Below are 16,038 nucleotides of genomic sequence, written 5' to 3' on the forward strand. Positions count from 1 at the left end.
TGTGCAACCCGATGGTGAATGTTGAAATAAAACCCCGGCAGCAAACTCAACGTGGGGGAAACTATTGCCTCCTCAGCCATGTTGTTCTGCCTCAAATGCCACCTCAGCGTACCGCAGCCTCTTCCTCTCATTCGCTTTATCAGCAGCATCCTCCCAGGGTACTGTTAATTCTATGAAGTAGACGATGTGCTGGGTGTTGGACCAGAGTGCCATGTCTGGTCTTAGGGGGGTGGTGACAATGTGTGATTACCCAGTTTCTGGCTTGCTACAACTGACCACTCCTGGTCGGTGGAGTAGGCCCTCATTGTCCCTGTTCCCCTTCTCATACAAAACGTGTCCTGGGAGCTGTGCTATAACTAGGCACACAGCTGTGATGCCAACCAAATGTCAACCATCAGATTCTTATAAAAAGCTTTTAAAAGAATCTTTCTTTTTACATGCAACCTACTTTGGTCTCCGCTCCTGTGTTCTGCAATTAGAGTCCAACCATTATCTCAAATCTAGATACTTTTATATTTATTCTATATTTGTATATTTGTATTGTAATCAGACCTTTCTTAAAAAGCGAGCTAGCATTAAATGACCTTACCTGTATGAATGAGTGAACATGACCCATATCCATTTGAGAATGTTGTTATATTTGTAATATTAGCGTGACTTCTTCTAACGCTGACCAGATGAGCCGACTGCGACGGAAACCCCTGCTATCAATGCCCCATTAATAAGCCTGCAGTCTCCGGAAGACCACCGGCGTACTTAATAACATTAGTGGTATTAAGCTGCATTTAACTGAACTCAAGGGGCGGCAGGGCTTAATGGCATTTAATGAGCCACTGCAATGGAATGAAACCGTCATCAATGTTATTATTCACACCTGTTCTTCTCCTGGCCTCACAAGTCAAAATGTCTGCTGCGAAAAAGGCGCATGAAGCCACTTGAATCTTTTGCGCTTCGCAACGTAACGTTTCGTCATTTTCGTTTATGTCTCGTAACTCATTTATTCAGGTTCTTTTCCTTTAGTTTGTAACAATGAAATGCTGAAATTGTACAGAAGTCAACCGGTGATATTACTTCAAATATGAATCACATTGACGAACACGACCATCGGCCCTGTTTCTGTACCATGACGCATGGCTGCAACAGAACTGTATTGTCCTCACAGCAGGTTGCACTGACCACCGCCGCCAGCAGGAGCACCCCCGCCCTCCCCCTCCTTGTCAACAGCCAATAAAAATGTTGAATCAAAAGGGTGGTCTTCAAACAACTAGTGACAAGTCAAAGGTCTCTGCAGCTTCTGCACCGTGCACATGTCTGTGTTACACTCACTGCTAATGTGTCCTTCCTGAGCTAGTTCATTATGATGCAGAGGGAGTAATAGTTCCCGCGATGCACTTAGAAATCCATCGGCCATGCTCGGCCCATGTTACGGTCAACCCTGTGGATCCTACTGTGTGTGCTTTAACATGACTTGCATGTCTCCATCCGTGATTATGTAGGACTTGACCTAAAATACCCTGCAGACAGCATGGAGCGTGTTCTCATACTTGCAGAAAGTAAGGAGTGCAAGGTTGGCAGGCAGACAGAGATTTCACCGGTGGTGCTGATCAGTCACCGTCAACAATCGACCCCAGAAACACAACAGAGAAGCCTGATCTCCCGACACGAGTGTCAGGGAACAGTTTACTCTCATTTCAGCTTCCTAGACTCTAATAACAAACATGTGTATCTCACAAAGAGGAAATTCCTCTTCATCCATGCATTTTTTCCAATCAGGAGGGAATGAGGAGGAGTATGCTATATTGATTTCCTATTACAATGCAATCAGAAAATGTAGGCATGTTCCATTTTTTGGGTTCACATTATTTGTATGGGTACTTTCAGATTCCCTGTAAACAATATACAGTCGCGTGACAAGACCATGACCAGGGGTTCCCCACCATGTTAGCAAGCAGCGTTCCACTTGTTCTCCCTCAAGTATGTGAGGCTTGATTCTATTGTTGTCTCACATGAAAACTGGAAAAAGTTTTGCTCATAAAAACCTGTTTGCATTTAAAAATGAAAAGTATCAGAGCGGCGATATCCTGTGCACGCAGGATAAATTCCAGTCGGGCAACACTAACATTTATATATTGTAATAATGCCATTTCGTGAGGACATCATCATGACATCATTTGTACCATATAATGACAAATGACTGGTTAATCTAAATACATTGTGTACATTGTGTCTCTTTCTATTGGCTGCAGAAGTTAATGTTTTACCACACAATATGATGTCATTGTGTTACTTCATATCAGAGTCATGATGATTTCATTCATATGTTTATGACTTATTTTTTATCTATAGAAAATGTTGTTTGTAGTTCAATAGGATGCAGAGATAACTTGAACATAACATTATTTTCTTACTTATTCATGACTTCTTCGTTTCATTACATATATGATATCATATGATAGAGAATGATTTACTAATATTAGCTTTAGAATCCCTCTAGTCCAAATATTTGTGGAGGTACCGTGGGAAATGTGTTTTATTTTGTTGCCCTTGGACTTCAACTTTGATCTATCAAAGTAAGTATTATTACTGCCAAGTTTGGTGAGATATTTTGTACACACACACACAGGCGCACACACACACACACAAACACACGTTTGTGCAACTACCCTCATTACGAGTTTTAGTACCATTCATTGTGGACTGCCTAACCAAAACCTTACACTTAACCATGACCAATTCATGCTTAACCTCACCACAAGTCACATCCCTAACCTTAACCAGGACCTCAATAATGATGTTTTTCCTCAGTTGGACCGGGCTTTGCTCTTTGTGAGGTCTGGTCCTGATAATGTCGGTGTTTATGCCGGAAAAAGGTTACACACGTTCTCTTTTAGTATTCTGGAGGACAGTAATACTGAAGTAAACTGTTTTGGTAGAATGAGTTGTGCTGGGAGACGCCTGTATAAGGAAATCCATCAGCTCAGCACAGAAGGAGGTAAGAAACCCAACCACATAAACTCATGTTTCAAGCAGTCTGACACCTGAGCTTTTACACTCATTTGCCCTATTATTTGAAAACTTTGGTTTAATGTGGGCATCAGCCATTGTAACATGGCAGATGATAAGGAAAAGAGGTCAACTTTAAAGATTGTCAAAAGTAGTGGAGCTCGTATTTCCATCCCACACATCTCTCTGGGAGCTGTCAGTCAAGCACAGCATGTACATTCCAGCACAGACAGGGATAAAGGGCTGATCAGCCACAAGTAACTGAAAACACTTGTTTGGAAGAATGAGCCTTTTAATAATTTGTTCCATGTTGCATTAAATCTCATTAAATTAAACACGATTTCTGCGACCAGACACATTAAAGGTCAGAGCTATGCGTGTAGAGTCACTGGAGGCAGGACATGAGGTACAAATTCCGCTCACATGGTTTTGTTGACACCAGTGTTGGCCCTTATCACCAAAACTTCTCGAAACTTGTCTTTCTAATTTGACATCTACGTTGGCGTCTTGTATGTGTATGGCACCCCCTGGTGGCTGGCTACAGTATAGGTCCTCGCCTCCTCTATGTTTGTGGATGGGACATGGACGAAAAACAAAAGTCAAAGTGCATGTCAAATACGTTTCCCTCAAAGATGGTTTCTGTCATTTGAGGTAGTGCTCATCATACCAATATATGTTTAAGTAAGTTTGGTTTTAATTAGTTATTTGCGATCAAACATCAAGACTGTCTGCCGAGACGGCCAATTGGTCAAACGTCTTTATTGGCGGGACCTTGCCGTGGCTCCATCCCTGATCGCTACTTGGCAGACTCTGGCCCCAAATGCGCAAAATTGTAGCGTTGATGCATTTTGGCTTCATTTCTGAATAATGGGAGGAAGTGGCGACACGTTTGCCATCTTCATATACGGTATATGTGAGGAATTTAACAAAATGGGACACATTTGGTTTTGTTGCATCAGTTATAACACTTGTTAAATCATCCACGATGAGTCCAAAGTGTTACAGAAGTGCATTACTACATTGACCTGACCTGCAGATTTGACTTGGCCACAATCCTACCACATATACAACACATAGCTCTGTCAGAGAGAACCTGGTGATGCTGGACATGTGTTGCTCCTCTAATTATCACTGTGGGAGAGAAAACCATCGCACCACCTAATTGGTGACGGCAATGCGTAATCTCAACAACAAGGGGGATTTATTAAGCTGTCAAACTCTTTTACTGCTGCAGCAGCGTGCTAACACATCGTAGCCCTCCAACACAGCTGTATCCAGCTATAAGCTGAGCGTTTTGACGTGTGGCTAAAAACGTCCAGATGTTCTAACTTACTCAACAACTGCGGGGCAATGTACAGGCCGCACTGTGTTCAAGATATAGTGAGGTAACAGCCGTCCAACCACTGACCGGCTGAGAGGAGAGCGAGAGCGCGTGAGAGAGAGAGAGTGAGAGAGAGAGAGAGAGAGAGAGATGAAGGGAATAGGAATCTAATAAGTCACGATGTATTTTATACGGCACTGAGGGACAAAACACGGCCGCGTTTCATAAGACGGCATTTCACAAAACTCAACATCTTCCTAATAAATCAAGGTCTTCGATTACCAGGAACCGCTCATCTGATTGACTTCAAACTTGGCGGGTGTGTTTCTGAGGACCGTGGGAATTGTGTCGACTGAGAAGATATATGGATAAGCTGCTGTGAACCCAATACCCCCATTTTCTTTTTGTAACAATGGCAAACAGCAAAAGGCGCATTTGGAACAGGTGGACAACTTTAGTACTAGTTTGACAAAGCACAATAATATTGCATAGAAAGCAACATTTCAAGTGCTATGAGGACATTTCCCAAAACACAAGTCAAACACAGGTCCGTGGACAGACCTTTGAATTGGCTACAACCCCTGCTCGGATTTTCTTTAACCAGAAACACATGGATGCAAAGTCTTGCTTAGATATCGGCAGCAGGACACTGATGTTTTGTGTAGGAGTTACAGTAAAGGTGGTTGGGAATACATTTTATGCCCGTCTGTTAAAAAATAGAAAGAAAAGGAAGAGAATACTTTCTAAGCTTTGCTTTGAGTAGATTATGAGTGAGATTTAATTTTTCTGTGAACTATCCCTTTAAATCAGACCCAGGTCCTCTCAGTGCTTTGTACACTCCAGGGTTTTATCAGTTCTATTTTCAACAGTGGGGTCAGTTTATCTGACGTCACAAATTAAGTTATTTTCAATATCAACGATTAAAGATGTGAAATTGGGTTTTTTTTCTCTCTGGCCAAAATCAGATGACCACACACACTTGTGTAAGACCTTGGGGAAGTGACATTTTCCACTTTAGACAAGAAGCTCAGGAAAGAGAGGCACGTTCACTGGTAGGCGACCACAACATCCTCTTATTAATTAATCAAAGTGTCCCTAAGAAGGAAATTATCAGCAAGATTTCAGGAGGAAAGGAAGAATGAGACAATCGGTGTGTCGAAAGAAGAGGCCACCGCACCGCATCTGAGGTTTACCACATGTGGTTCGTTTGAAATCATATGAACATGACTCATTGACTTAGGTAATACAACTACATGAGAATAGGAGCTGGGTTAAACAGGGTTATATGCTCGTAATGTCATAATTTCTGCCATAATAGCTATTTAACAAAAACAATGCTGCATAATCATCCATTTTTCTTTCACCTTTAACATTCAACCTCTGCTATAGAATGAGTTCAAAGACCCGACGTGACCCCTTCACTACATTTTGTGATCCAAATCGATGTTGGTTCCTTTTGGAACTTTCTTTTTCTATCTATATGGAAACATTTCAAGAGTGAAATCAAATCAAAATGGTATTTATCATTTTGGACCAAAATCCAGTCAAGTCCAATTTTATTTATATAGGCCGTCACAAATAAGCCTCAGGGTGATTAAAAATCTGTGAGACATTGTGACCTCCTCTTGTCCTTGACCCCTGAATCGGTCGATGCAAAGCTCCTTCAAAGAAACACTTAAATGGAAGAGAAACCAGAGGAGGGGTCCCTCTTCCAGAGCAGGCAGACATGCAATCGATGCTGAAGTAGATTTACGGTATGCAAAATCGGGATAAAACATTATAGCTTACAGGAAAGAAGAATTCAGGAAACAGGAAAGAAGAATTCAGTCTGGGCGTACGGCGAGCAGCTTCAACGTGCCGCCAACAGAGAGGACCTGAGCCACATGGCCACCTCTCCACTGTGGGCCCCGTGACGGAGGACAGACAAACGCCAACAAAGAAGAAGTAAAACCATCATTCACATGTCGAGGAGAAGGAAACAAATACAAAGATGAGAGAGGGGGAGAGACGAGGAGGACACTTATGTGCTTGAGGGAACAAAGAAAGTTACTGAGAAGTTAAGGCATAAAGAGGAGTTTTACGTTTGAATTAATGAAGTGAGACAGGCTGATGTGAGCAGAGAGGTTGTTCCAGAGAAAGCGGGCATGACAGGGTGAAGTCTTTTTATTGTATTTTCAAACTTTGTGGACAGACAGGAGCCCTGTTTTACGACCGCAAAGAGCATCATTTTAACATGCTTTTAAATGTGCAGCCACTGCAGAATGACGCCCCCTGCTGAAACTGCTTTTAAATACAGAGTCAAAGTAGTGTCTATTCACTCTTATATTATAGTGAATGCATGTTTGGATTCAGCAAAAAATACAAAAAAAGTCTCTTTTCAGAGGGAAATTTTGTATACCAAAGTCTATAAGGGTTACATGCATTTCTAATTATGCATTAAAATGTTTTACAACTGTTAAATGATATTAGGGTTCATGCGTACAGCTCCAATATTGTTGATGATGATGACCTTAGTCGTTTCATTTTGGAAAAATTTAATTCACTTACTTCTGCCACAGGCGCGTCAAAGTTCATGCTCCAGATGTCTCACCCTGTTAACAACTTTATTAGTGTGGACAACTGTCGTAAAAATTGATTGTCAAGGGCTTGTCTCCCCTCTTCCCATCCCACCCCTCCTCTCTCTCTATCTCTCTCTCTCTCTCTCTCTCTCTCCACATACCTGCTCTGCAAACTGACCAATCCGTTTGGCCGTGCGTAAAAACCCGTGCAACCTCAAAAAATATATATATATATTCCAAACCTATAAAATTAGTTTTTCTAAACACGTTTTTTACAGTGTCACCGGAACAACAAATAAAAGTTAGACACAGAGAAATAACTCATCCTGCTGTGAATCACCAGAAAAACCAAATTATCCGTTACTTTTTGTTTGTCATCATGGTGATCGATAGAATTCATCAGTAAAGTCAATCTGTCCACCAATGTACTGGAAGACGTTGTACAGGCTGAAATTCCCTCGAGCGCATCAGTGATCTGGCGCGTGAGGGGGGGGGGGGGGGGGGGGGGGGGGGGGGGTGACAGTGCGCGCTGTCCTTTCAGCACCAAGGTTCTCAATTCATGCTCGGTCACAAGAGTCAGGAAGTTCAGCCATGAAGTGAAAATCCAAGTCATTGTAAGAAATAATCTGAAATGATCAGATGAAGGTGAAAAAAAAAATGTGAGAAGAAAATCTATGATAAAGAAACGAAACTTTTTGGGGGGGTCTTTGCTGCAATTCAGTTATAAGTTGGTGATTTTGGAGTTGTTAGGCTGCCTTAGTTTTTAACGCTCAGAAATCTGAAACACAGGGTTGCTTCTAGTTTCGCAGTATAGTCAACTCAAGCCCCACAAGTCTGCATCATTTGAGGGAGGGGGCCAGGGGGCAGGGGATCCAATTGCACGACCTGACTTAAAGAAAGCTGTACCAACCACAGTCGACTAGTGCAGGACTAATCTCCAGTGAGAAGAAAAAACCTCAACTATGTTGTGCAGTCGGAGGCTCTGACCAGAAAACTGTGGAGCAATAATTATACTGCTGATTCTTTAACATTTTTCAAAGAATCTTCATTAAACGCTGCGGAGTTGGGTTTCAACTCCCCCGAGGGCCGTAAAACGCGCAATGGCTCTAAATGGGGTAAAGAGAATCACAAACGGGTTCGGGCAGTACTTCCGCTAAGATGTCTGTATCTGCTTGGCTCGTTGGAAATTTCAGTGGAAGTATTAGTTGGAAAGGGAGGCTTCCTGTAACCGCGTATCGCACAGATAAATGGAGACGCGAAAAGGAGGGGGACGCAGAGAAGTACGCGCAGCGCTCAAGTGATGGTCAGTCAACTCCAGTGGACTTTGTGGAGTGCCAGTGGTGCGTCATATTCTTTTTGCAGATACGGCGGAGTAACCCGCGAGGGAAAGGTCACCGCGGCTGCGAGACAGAATAAAAAGTGAGCGTTCCTTCAGGGAGAACCGATCTACAGCTCCGGCGAGGACGCACACGGGACGCACGGGCTCCAGTGGATCGTTCCTCTTGTTCTTCCTCGCTCTTCCCCTCCACAGTCCACCGGTGTTTAGAGGATGGCCACGGATGCTCAGCGACTGCTCGTACGACTTCAGATGCTTTGATATATTTATTTCCAACATAAGAGCAGAATTCAAGAGGACGTATTTCGGACCGGACAGAAGCAGGAACCTACACGCGAAAGTTACGCACAGTTCTTTATCTCCATTTTCATCCTTGCTGGACGCACGGGACTTTGGAGCCGCATTTGAGGAGGTTCTATAGTTGTGAAGGTAATAGTCTACACTTTTATGAAGCTTTCATCTATTTCACTTATATCATTTTTTTTTTTAAACAATTTGCTTTTACAAATATCTTGCTGCTGATTCTCTGAGAGAGGATCTAGAGTAAATTATCTTCATGTGTCTCGCAAAAGAAATTTAGGTTTACAAGGCACCACAACAACTACCAAACATGATGTTGTGGCCAAAACCTTGGAGTAGCCATGGCTTAACCACAACGTGCCAAACTTTTGCATTACCAAGAACATGATGTGGGATGTTTGATGTGTGAATAGAGGCTCCTTCAGGGAATCGTTAACTTCAGAGTTGTTGCGTAAAAGTGCACAAACTGGTCCAATTGAGTGTTTTGTATGTTGCCAACATGAAGTTAAACTAAGAAATGTGTTTGTAAATCGTGGTGGTCCACAGTCAAAGTCGGATCTTAGTTTTTATGATGTCAAACAATATGAGTGGGCAATTAAACTCCCTCCTCGCAGTGGTCTCAGTGGGTTTAATGGGTCATATAAATGTACATTATATGAGAAACTTTATATGAGGTTTGACAGGTCTCCTCCATCTCTCCCGCAGGTGTCCGGTTTGACTTTGTATTCTCCCCAGAGGCGCTGGATAAGGACTTTATTTTTTCCTCTTCTCGTTTTCTCAACTCCACGGGAGCTATGAACGGACTGCGCAAGCACTTCACTATGGGACTGGTGCTAGTTATGTGCACGCTTACCGGCCACTGCGGCCGGAGCGCGCCCTCGGTGGCCGCGGGGTCGGCCGCAGCCGGCGGCGGCGCGGCGCATGTGGACTTGAGGCGGATGGTGGAGATCATGAAACACGTGGAGGATAGCCGGAGTCGACACAGCGCCAAAACGGAATCCCCGCTAACGTCGCGGGCGCACACGTCCCCGGTGGGGCCAAAGGATTTACGCAACTTGAAAACAGACAGAGGCGCTCAGGCTGTCGGTGAGTGGCTCGTCGTCTGGGTGGGACCCTTATGTTGGATCTCAGGAGGATGCTGCGTAATGATGGATGAGAATATGTGTCATGGTCATGTTGCAAAGACACTGGAAGTCACAGGGGATAGAGTTAAAGGGTTGGTGCACCCAGAATAACCAATACCATCTCCTCACTTGCCTCCGGTGGTATCCCTATGATTATATGTGATTGGAGTTGAGATTTTCTTTTGTAATTTAGGTGGAATGACCCTTTAATGATTTTCTGGCAGAATTCCTCTTCATCGGAAGTTGAGGTTGATGCGGTGGCTGTTTTATGAGAAAGTCAATGCTTATAAGCCTTCTAATGAAATGCATGTCTTCTAAACTTTAAAATGCATGAGATTCAAACAGTGGTGCTGCATTGTTGCAAACCTGACACTGCTTCCTCGTCTGTTCTCTTTCCACAGTTGTGTTCCCTAGGGATGTCAGAAAGAAGGAGAAATTCCTAAAACATATAACAGGTAAGACGTCACTGAAAACGACTGTGTGTCAAATGTGAGGAAGTCTATAAAACACATGTTAATGCAGGTGGCCACATGCAGAGCTGGAAATGTCCTAAAAAAGCCTGTTCTCGTTTCAGGTCCTCTCTACTTCCATCCTAAGTGCAGGCAGCAAGTGTACAGAGTCTACCACCACACCAGAGAATGCACGACGCCTGCATGTAAGCTGCAATTACACTGGTCCTCTTACACTATGAGCAGTAATGAATGTGAGGAAGGATGTTAGCCAAATGTTAACCTGCCTCTTCATGGCCATGCCCATCACCAAAGGTCACCAAAGTCTGCTTCTTGGTTGTTTTTTCTCCAACGTCTACTCAGTAAACGTTGATGCAAAGATGTTGCTCAACGACAAGATAACGTACGTTCTCATATCTGATCACTAGCGTCATTGCGTGTTTGTCGAGTGAATAATCGTACAAAATGTTTTGTCAACAAACCAAACATCAGGCAGCTGAATCCGCGACCAGGTAACTGGAGAACAGGCCTTTTCCCGCGGCACACATTTTGACATGTCGCAGTGGGGAAACCACAGGTGTTGCAGAAAACATTAGCACCGGCCGTGTTTCCCATCAAGTGTCCCAGTGAGACACGTGACTGTGAGCCGGCGTGCACGACACCAGGACCCCTGAAACTGTACTAATGGAATTCAGCCATGTGTCATTTTGTGATTTACACCTGTGCGATTCCTGCTGTGACATGTCAAAACTTCTGATTTGAAAGAGACATTTTTACAAGCAGGCTGCTTGTTCAATACGATTCACTCCCACACGTCTGACAAATGGCTCCTGTGCAGTCGCACCACACCAAACAGCGCCCGTCAATCATGATGCGATCCAGCCAGCTTCACTTAGGCCTAAGTGAATTACAGAGCTAGTTGGCCAACGTTAATTCCATCCATCAGAGTCTTAAATCTTCATAACGGATGGAGGGTTCAAATGCACATCAAAATTAAGTACAGATATTTTCATTTTCATTGCATGATTATCCCAGAGGAAGCTATTAACATTTAATATAAATATCAGTTGACGTTTTGTTAACTTTCTTTACTGACACAAATTAAAAGACTGCCTCAAGCAGAGCTCAGCAGTCGGAAAGCAAGAGATGAGGAGGCAGAGAGAAAAAGAAAGAGACACGAGAGAGAGAAAGAAGGTAAAATGCAAAAAGGGGAATCTTGGCAGGTAAAAATTGTCTCTTCTTCAATATCTACTGCCACTAGCTGGCGCACTATAGCAACAGCATCTCGGACCAAAAGACAAATGCTAGGACAGCCACAGCTCCCTCCTCCCGTCACGTTCTCAGCAAGGTGTTGCCCGTCGAATCCAGTGAAAGCCGCAATTAAACACACCATCAGACACACAACTGAGCAGCGTTGCCACATGGGAAATGTAGAAATCTCGTACCAGAGGCTTCAAATTGTCATATTTTCGTAAAACACATCGCCAACGTTTAGACGAACGAGTACAAAACAAGTCACATGAAAAGAATATGTTGACATAAGCTGGTCTTACCTCCGTGGGAAAGTTCAAGCTTCACCTCTGATTGGCTGTCTGCGTCTCCTACATCCTCAAGCATGATTGGCTGGAAAGACGTCATGTGATCCCTGATCACATTCACACAACGTACAACTAATTGCTAATTAATTGTTATCACTGTAAAACCCATGTGTTTGATTTAATAGCAACATTTAGCCGATATAACATTGACATTCCTGCTTGATGGGTTATGGCTGACATGGATTTTAAGCTAGTATTGGCCAATGTATGTGCTCAAAAGTGTGTGTGTGTGTGTGTGTGTGTGTGTGTGTGTGTGTGTGTGTGTGTGGTGGGGTTCCTTGTGGGACCCCGATACTTCTGGTCCTTCCAAACCCTGTGTGCAACATAAGTTGAAAATGTGAGTCTAGTCTGCCTCCTCTGGGAGGTGTACGTGGATGTGTGGGTGGTACGGCAGCAGGGGGGGTTCTCACACCCGCCCTATTAAAGAAGTAACAAATCACCCTCAGACTATAAAAATTGACTTTGTTTATATAGGGTCAAACCACTGTGTGAAATGAGGGGCCGCTCGCTAAACTCTCCGTGTCCTCTTCTCTTCTCAGACTTGAAAAGATGTGCGCGGCTTCTCACACGGCTAGCTGGCAGCCTGCGGTGCACGGAGGGGTAGCACACACAAGGTACCACGATATGTTCCCCTCAAACATTTATGCTGTTTACGCTGTTGTGGATGTCAAAGTGCCGGGTTGTGTGTGATACATGATAAACTGTCAAGTGATTCAAGTTCAGGTGATGAAGCAGCAGCAACAGAAGAAGGATTCAGATTATAACTTAAATAAAAGTAACAATTTCAGGTTGTATAAATACTGATGGAGATACTGAACAGTGACAAATAGATGACTTAATAAGAAGACATGCTTAAGGTTCTCAGGGGTTTTGAAATCGATATTAAAAAATAGTTGGACCAGCTATTGCACAAAAATGCTGCTTACGAATTAATTGTAATGCACTAATGATAATACATTTTTATATATGATAACAAAATACTCCAAAAGAGGCCATTCTACACAATTAGTAAGCTTGACCGATACAGATATCTGGGGTGTCATTATGACAAAGAAATATAATTGAGTTTTGATATTTTACAGTTTAACTTTAAACCTTATTATAAATAACTATTAAAAATAAAACAAATACAAATATAAACTCTAACCCAAAGTTTAATTAAAGTTTTTGTATCCGCAAACATAAACGCAGATATGTCTGTGATAGGCTCATATTGGTATCTGTGTTTATGTTTGCTGATATGCGCTGATATAAAAATGTTTATCTTACCGAGTACACAGTGAAGAAAAATATGCATATAGTATTACAGTATTGATCGGCCAACTGATTCATCAGTCAGGTTCTCACTTGGACATTATCTACATTCAATCTTTTGAGATTCAAACTTGTAATTCTGTAGTTTTACAGTGTTGTGTTGCAGTTGTTTCTGAAGCACTGGATCCAAATACTGTTTCCAAGATTGAGGCAGAATCCCGTGCAAATAATTGGATAAGCTCACAGAGTAAATATCAAGTTTTTTCCTGAGACAGTTAGACAACCGCTCACAGGGGAGATTTGCGTCATGTATCAATACACAGAGCCCCAAGCCGCCGCACAGTGAGAGTAGCAGATCAGTGGTTTGTTGTTCACAATTGCTCTTGGAGGAAAGATTTTGTCAGGTGTTGCCAAGTTGGAGACAGCGCTGAATTTCTCTTGCTTGTCGTTGCAGGTTGAAGCCAAACATGTGTTCTCCAGAAGAAGAAGAAGAAGGAAGAAAAAAAAAAAGCGAAGGAGAAAAAAAAAGTGCCTTGGACACTAAGAGGGAAGCTTAAAATACCCTTGACCATCCCCGACTGATATTATGCACAGTATTGACATTCAGTGAGGTCTGTTCTGTTGACGCGTGGATTACTGCCACCCACCGCTCGGACTGGGCCTCGATGGTTCGCTGCCTCCACGAGGGAGCGACCAAGCAACTAAACCAGATGAAGATTTAAAGACAAAGACGGTGAAACTGAAGGAAAAAAAGAACAACTGGAGGAGCCGGAAACAATCGTGGGGACTTTTTTTCCTGCTGCCATCCCAAAAAACAAAAAGATGTCAAATCAAAAAAAAAAAAAAAAAAAAGGGATTGCATATTTTTTTATTTTGTTCGTTTCTTTGACGGAAAGAGCAAATTCCAAATGTACTATTTTCAGTATGATTCGCCTTCTGCGATTGGTTTGCTCTGTGTGAGTGTTTCGGGTTGAGCCCAGACGTACTACTGTACTACCTATTACACTGACTAAACGTTCTCACAGACCCCCGCGCTGGCACTCACGCCTTAGTTTCACCCACTTGTGCTCACACTGAGAAAGAGCTGTGATTAAATTATTAATTGCATGAACATTTCTCCGCATCTTTGTGAGACATGTTTTGCGACGATGTGGCGGTTGTAAGCCACAGCCCTCCCGTGGATCTCGGAAGAATCGTGGTACGGTGTATATTTATAAGAGCGTCACAAGGTTGCACTGCACATCACGTAGGCCACGACCACAGATACATGTACATACTGTATAAAACAAATCATAAGAGGACTCCACCTGTCTACCATAAATTAAAGTGACTGGCATTTATCGAATGGGTGTTGAATACGTATATACAGTGTACACTGTATATTTAAGAATTAAATATATTTAAATAAATTATAAGATTGGTACAACAGTGAATGGTCTTTGTTGTCTTGTGCAGCGCTTTCTTCCACAATCCAGTCTCAAAATGAGGAATTCCAAGTGACCACATGACTGGAGACGGCAGATTTATTGAACTTCCCTCTGCTTTCATAGATGCACAGTAAAAAAAAAAAAAAGGTCAAGAGAGAGAGTGGAGTGTGCTTTCTTCAAAATAGAGGCAGTTGCGAAACCATTTTTTTTATGTGAAAACTCACAAGAATGTCAGTCAGCATATTTCAGGCACATAAATCTTCACACTGGGAAAGAAGTTTGTTTTAAAAAGGATCCGCTCAGCAGACACTGTTGACAGCACAGTGGATTCACCCAGAACTGAAAAATGGAAAGATTTGGGTTTAAATGAGTTTGAGTGAGGATCATTAATATATCTTCCATTTGAGGAGGATGCTTTTATCTTCATGTGATAGAGACAGCAGAGATGAGAGGACGAAGAAAAGGGATGAGATGTAAGAAAGGTCTTGAGTTGGATTCAATCTGTGGCTCTTCCTAGGTCCAGGCATAAAGTCTAAATGTTGAGAGTAAAGTTGAACTTATTCACAGCAAGATTTTCCTTTTACATTTTGAAAATGACATTGAAATGACTGAAATAACCTGGAAATTCTACTTTGTGAAGTCAAAAACTCCATCAAATCCAGTTAGAGCGCTTTTACACCGACTTTGTTTGGTCCGGACCTTCAGACCTTTCAGTTTGTTTAGTTCGAACCACAACAACAGATGTAAAAAGGGACTCGGACATTTACTTAACATGTACTTATGAAAATTAAGTGAACTGCTTCATTCTTTTTCTCCACTCAAACGTAGAGACTACTTTTTTCTATGCACTTCCTTCAAAAAAGTTAGCAAACTCAGCAGCCTGATTCAGACACAATTCCTTATTAAATATATTTTTCTTGATATGTCTCTTCTGTTTTTAGTCTGTAAGTTCATCAAACTAAATTCTGTTCCAGCTTCAGACCCCAGGATGCCAACAGCTGCAAAATGAATATTTTACGGAGCGGGTATTTCGTTAGAAACACTCATTTGTTTGGGTTAAAGAACAAGAAAACATACAAAGTGCTGGGTGAACTTTACAGGCTAGTTTGGCATTTTCACAACTGTGTTAAATTGATTTCTTTCAGTTAGACGCCACTGTTTTTAATGGACACTTAATTAAACAGTATATCTGGATGAAATACAGGTTGCTGCTGCCTGGTATTAGGAAACTACAAAGCCTCATGACCACAATGTTTCCAAAATACTCGTATATCTCAGGTTTTTAAAAGGAAAGTTAAGCTCCGTCTCACACATCCTTTCCAGTTATGGCTTTAATTCTGGCACGGATACACAGACATGGAACCCCCCCCCCCCCCCCCCCCCCCCCCTAAAACTAAATTCTTCAGCAAACCCTCCAGTCATCATTTGATTCATCTCCCCTTTAATTTCACCCTTCTTTAATGTTTTACAGCCCTATGGTGGAACTACAACTCTGTGACTAACTACTGTGAAAGGAATCACAAAGAATGGCAATTTGTGTTGCCACTGATGAGTCCTCCTTCGTGTAATTACCGCCATTTAGATAGTAAGTGGTGCTTGGGGCACAGAAGAACGACGTTTGTGTCTGAGGAGGAAGAACAACGATGCCGATGACTCGTGTTTTTTTTT

General features: G+C 42.5%; 1 protein-coding gene across 1 annotated transcript; it reads left to right on the forward strand.

Moving 5' to 3' along the window:
- The first annotated feature begins 7,843 nt into the window (after positions 1 to 7,843).
- On the forward strand, positions 7,844 to 14,371 carry LOC117758251 (ALK and LTK ligand 2-like). Its single transcript, XM_034579779.1, has 6 exons — positions 7,844 to 8,647; positions 9,224 to 9,604; positions 10,044 to 10,097; positions 10,217 to 10,297; positions 12,229 to 12,303; positions 13,398 to 14,371. Exons 2-5 carry the CDS (start codon positions 9,313 to 9,315, stop codon positions 12,291 to 12,293), a joined length of 492 nt encoding a protein of 163 aa, XP_034435670.1. The 5' UTR covers positions 7,844 to 8,647; positions 9,224 to 9,312; the 3' UTR covers positions 12,294 to 12,303; positions 13,398 to 14,371.
- The last annotated feature ends 1,667 nt before the right edge of the window (positions 14,372 to 16,038 follow it).

This window comes from Hippoglossus hippoglossus, chromosome 24 (assembly GCF_009819705.1).
Source record: "Hippoglossus hippoglossus isolate fHipHip1 chromosome 24, fHipHip1.pri, whole genome shotgun sequence".
NCBI classification, from domain to species: domain Eukaryota; kingdom Metazoa; phylum Chordata; class Actinopteri; order Pleuronectiformes; family Pleuronectidae; genus Hippoglossus; species Hippoglossus hippoglossus.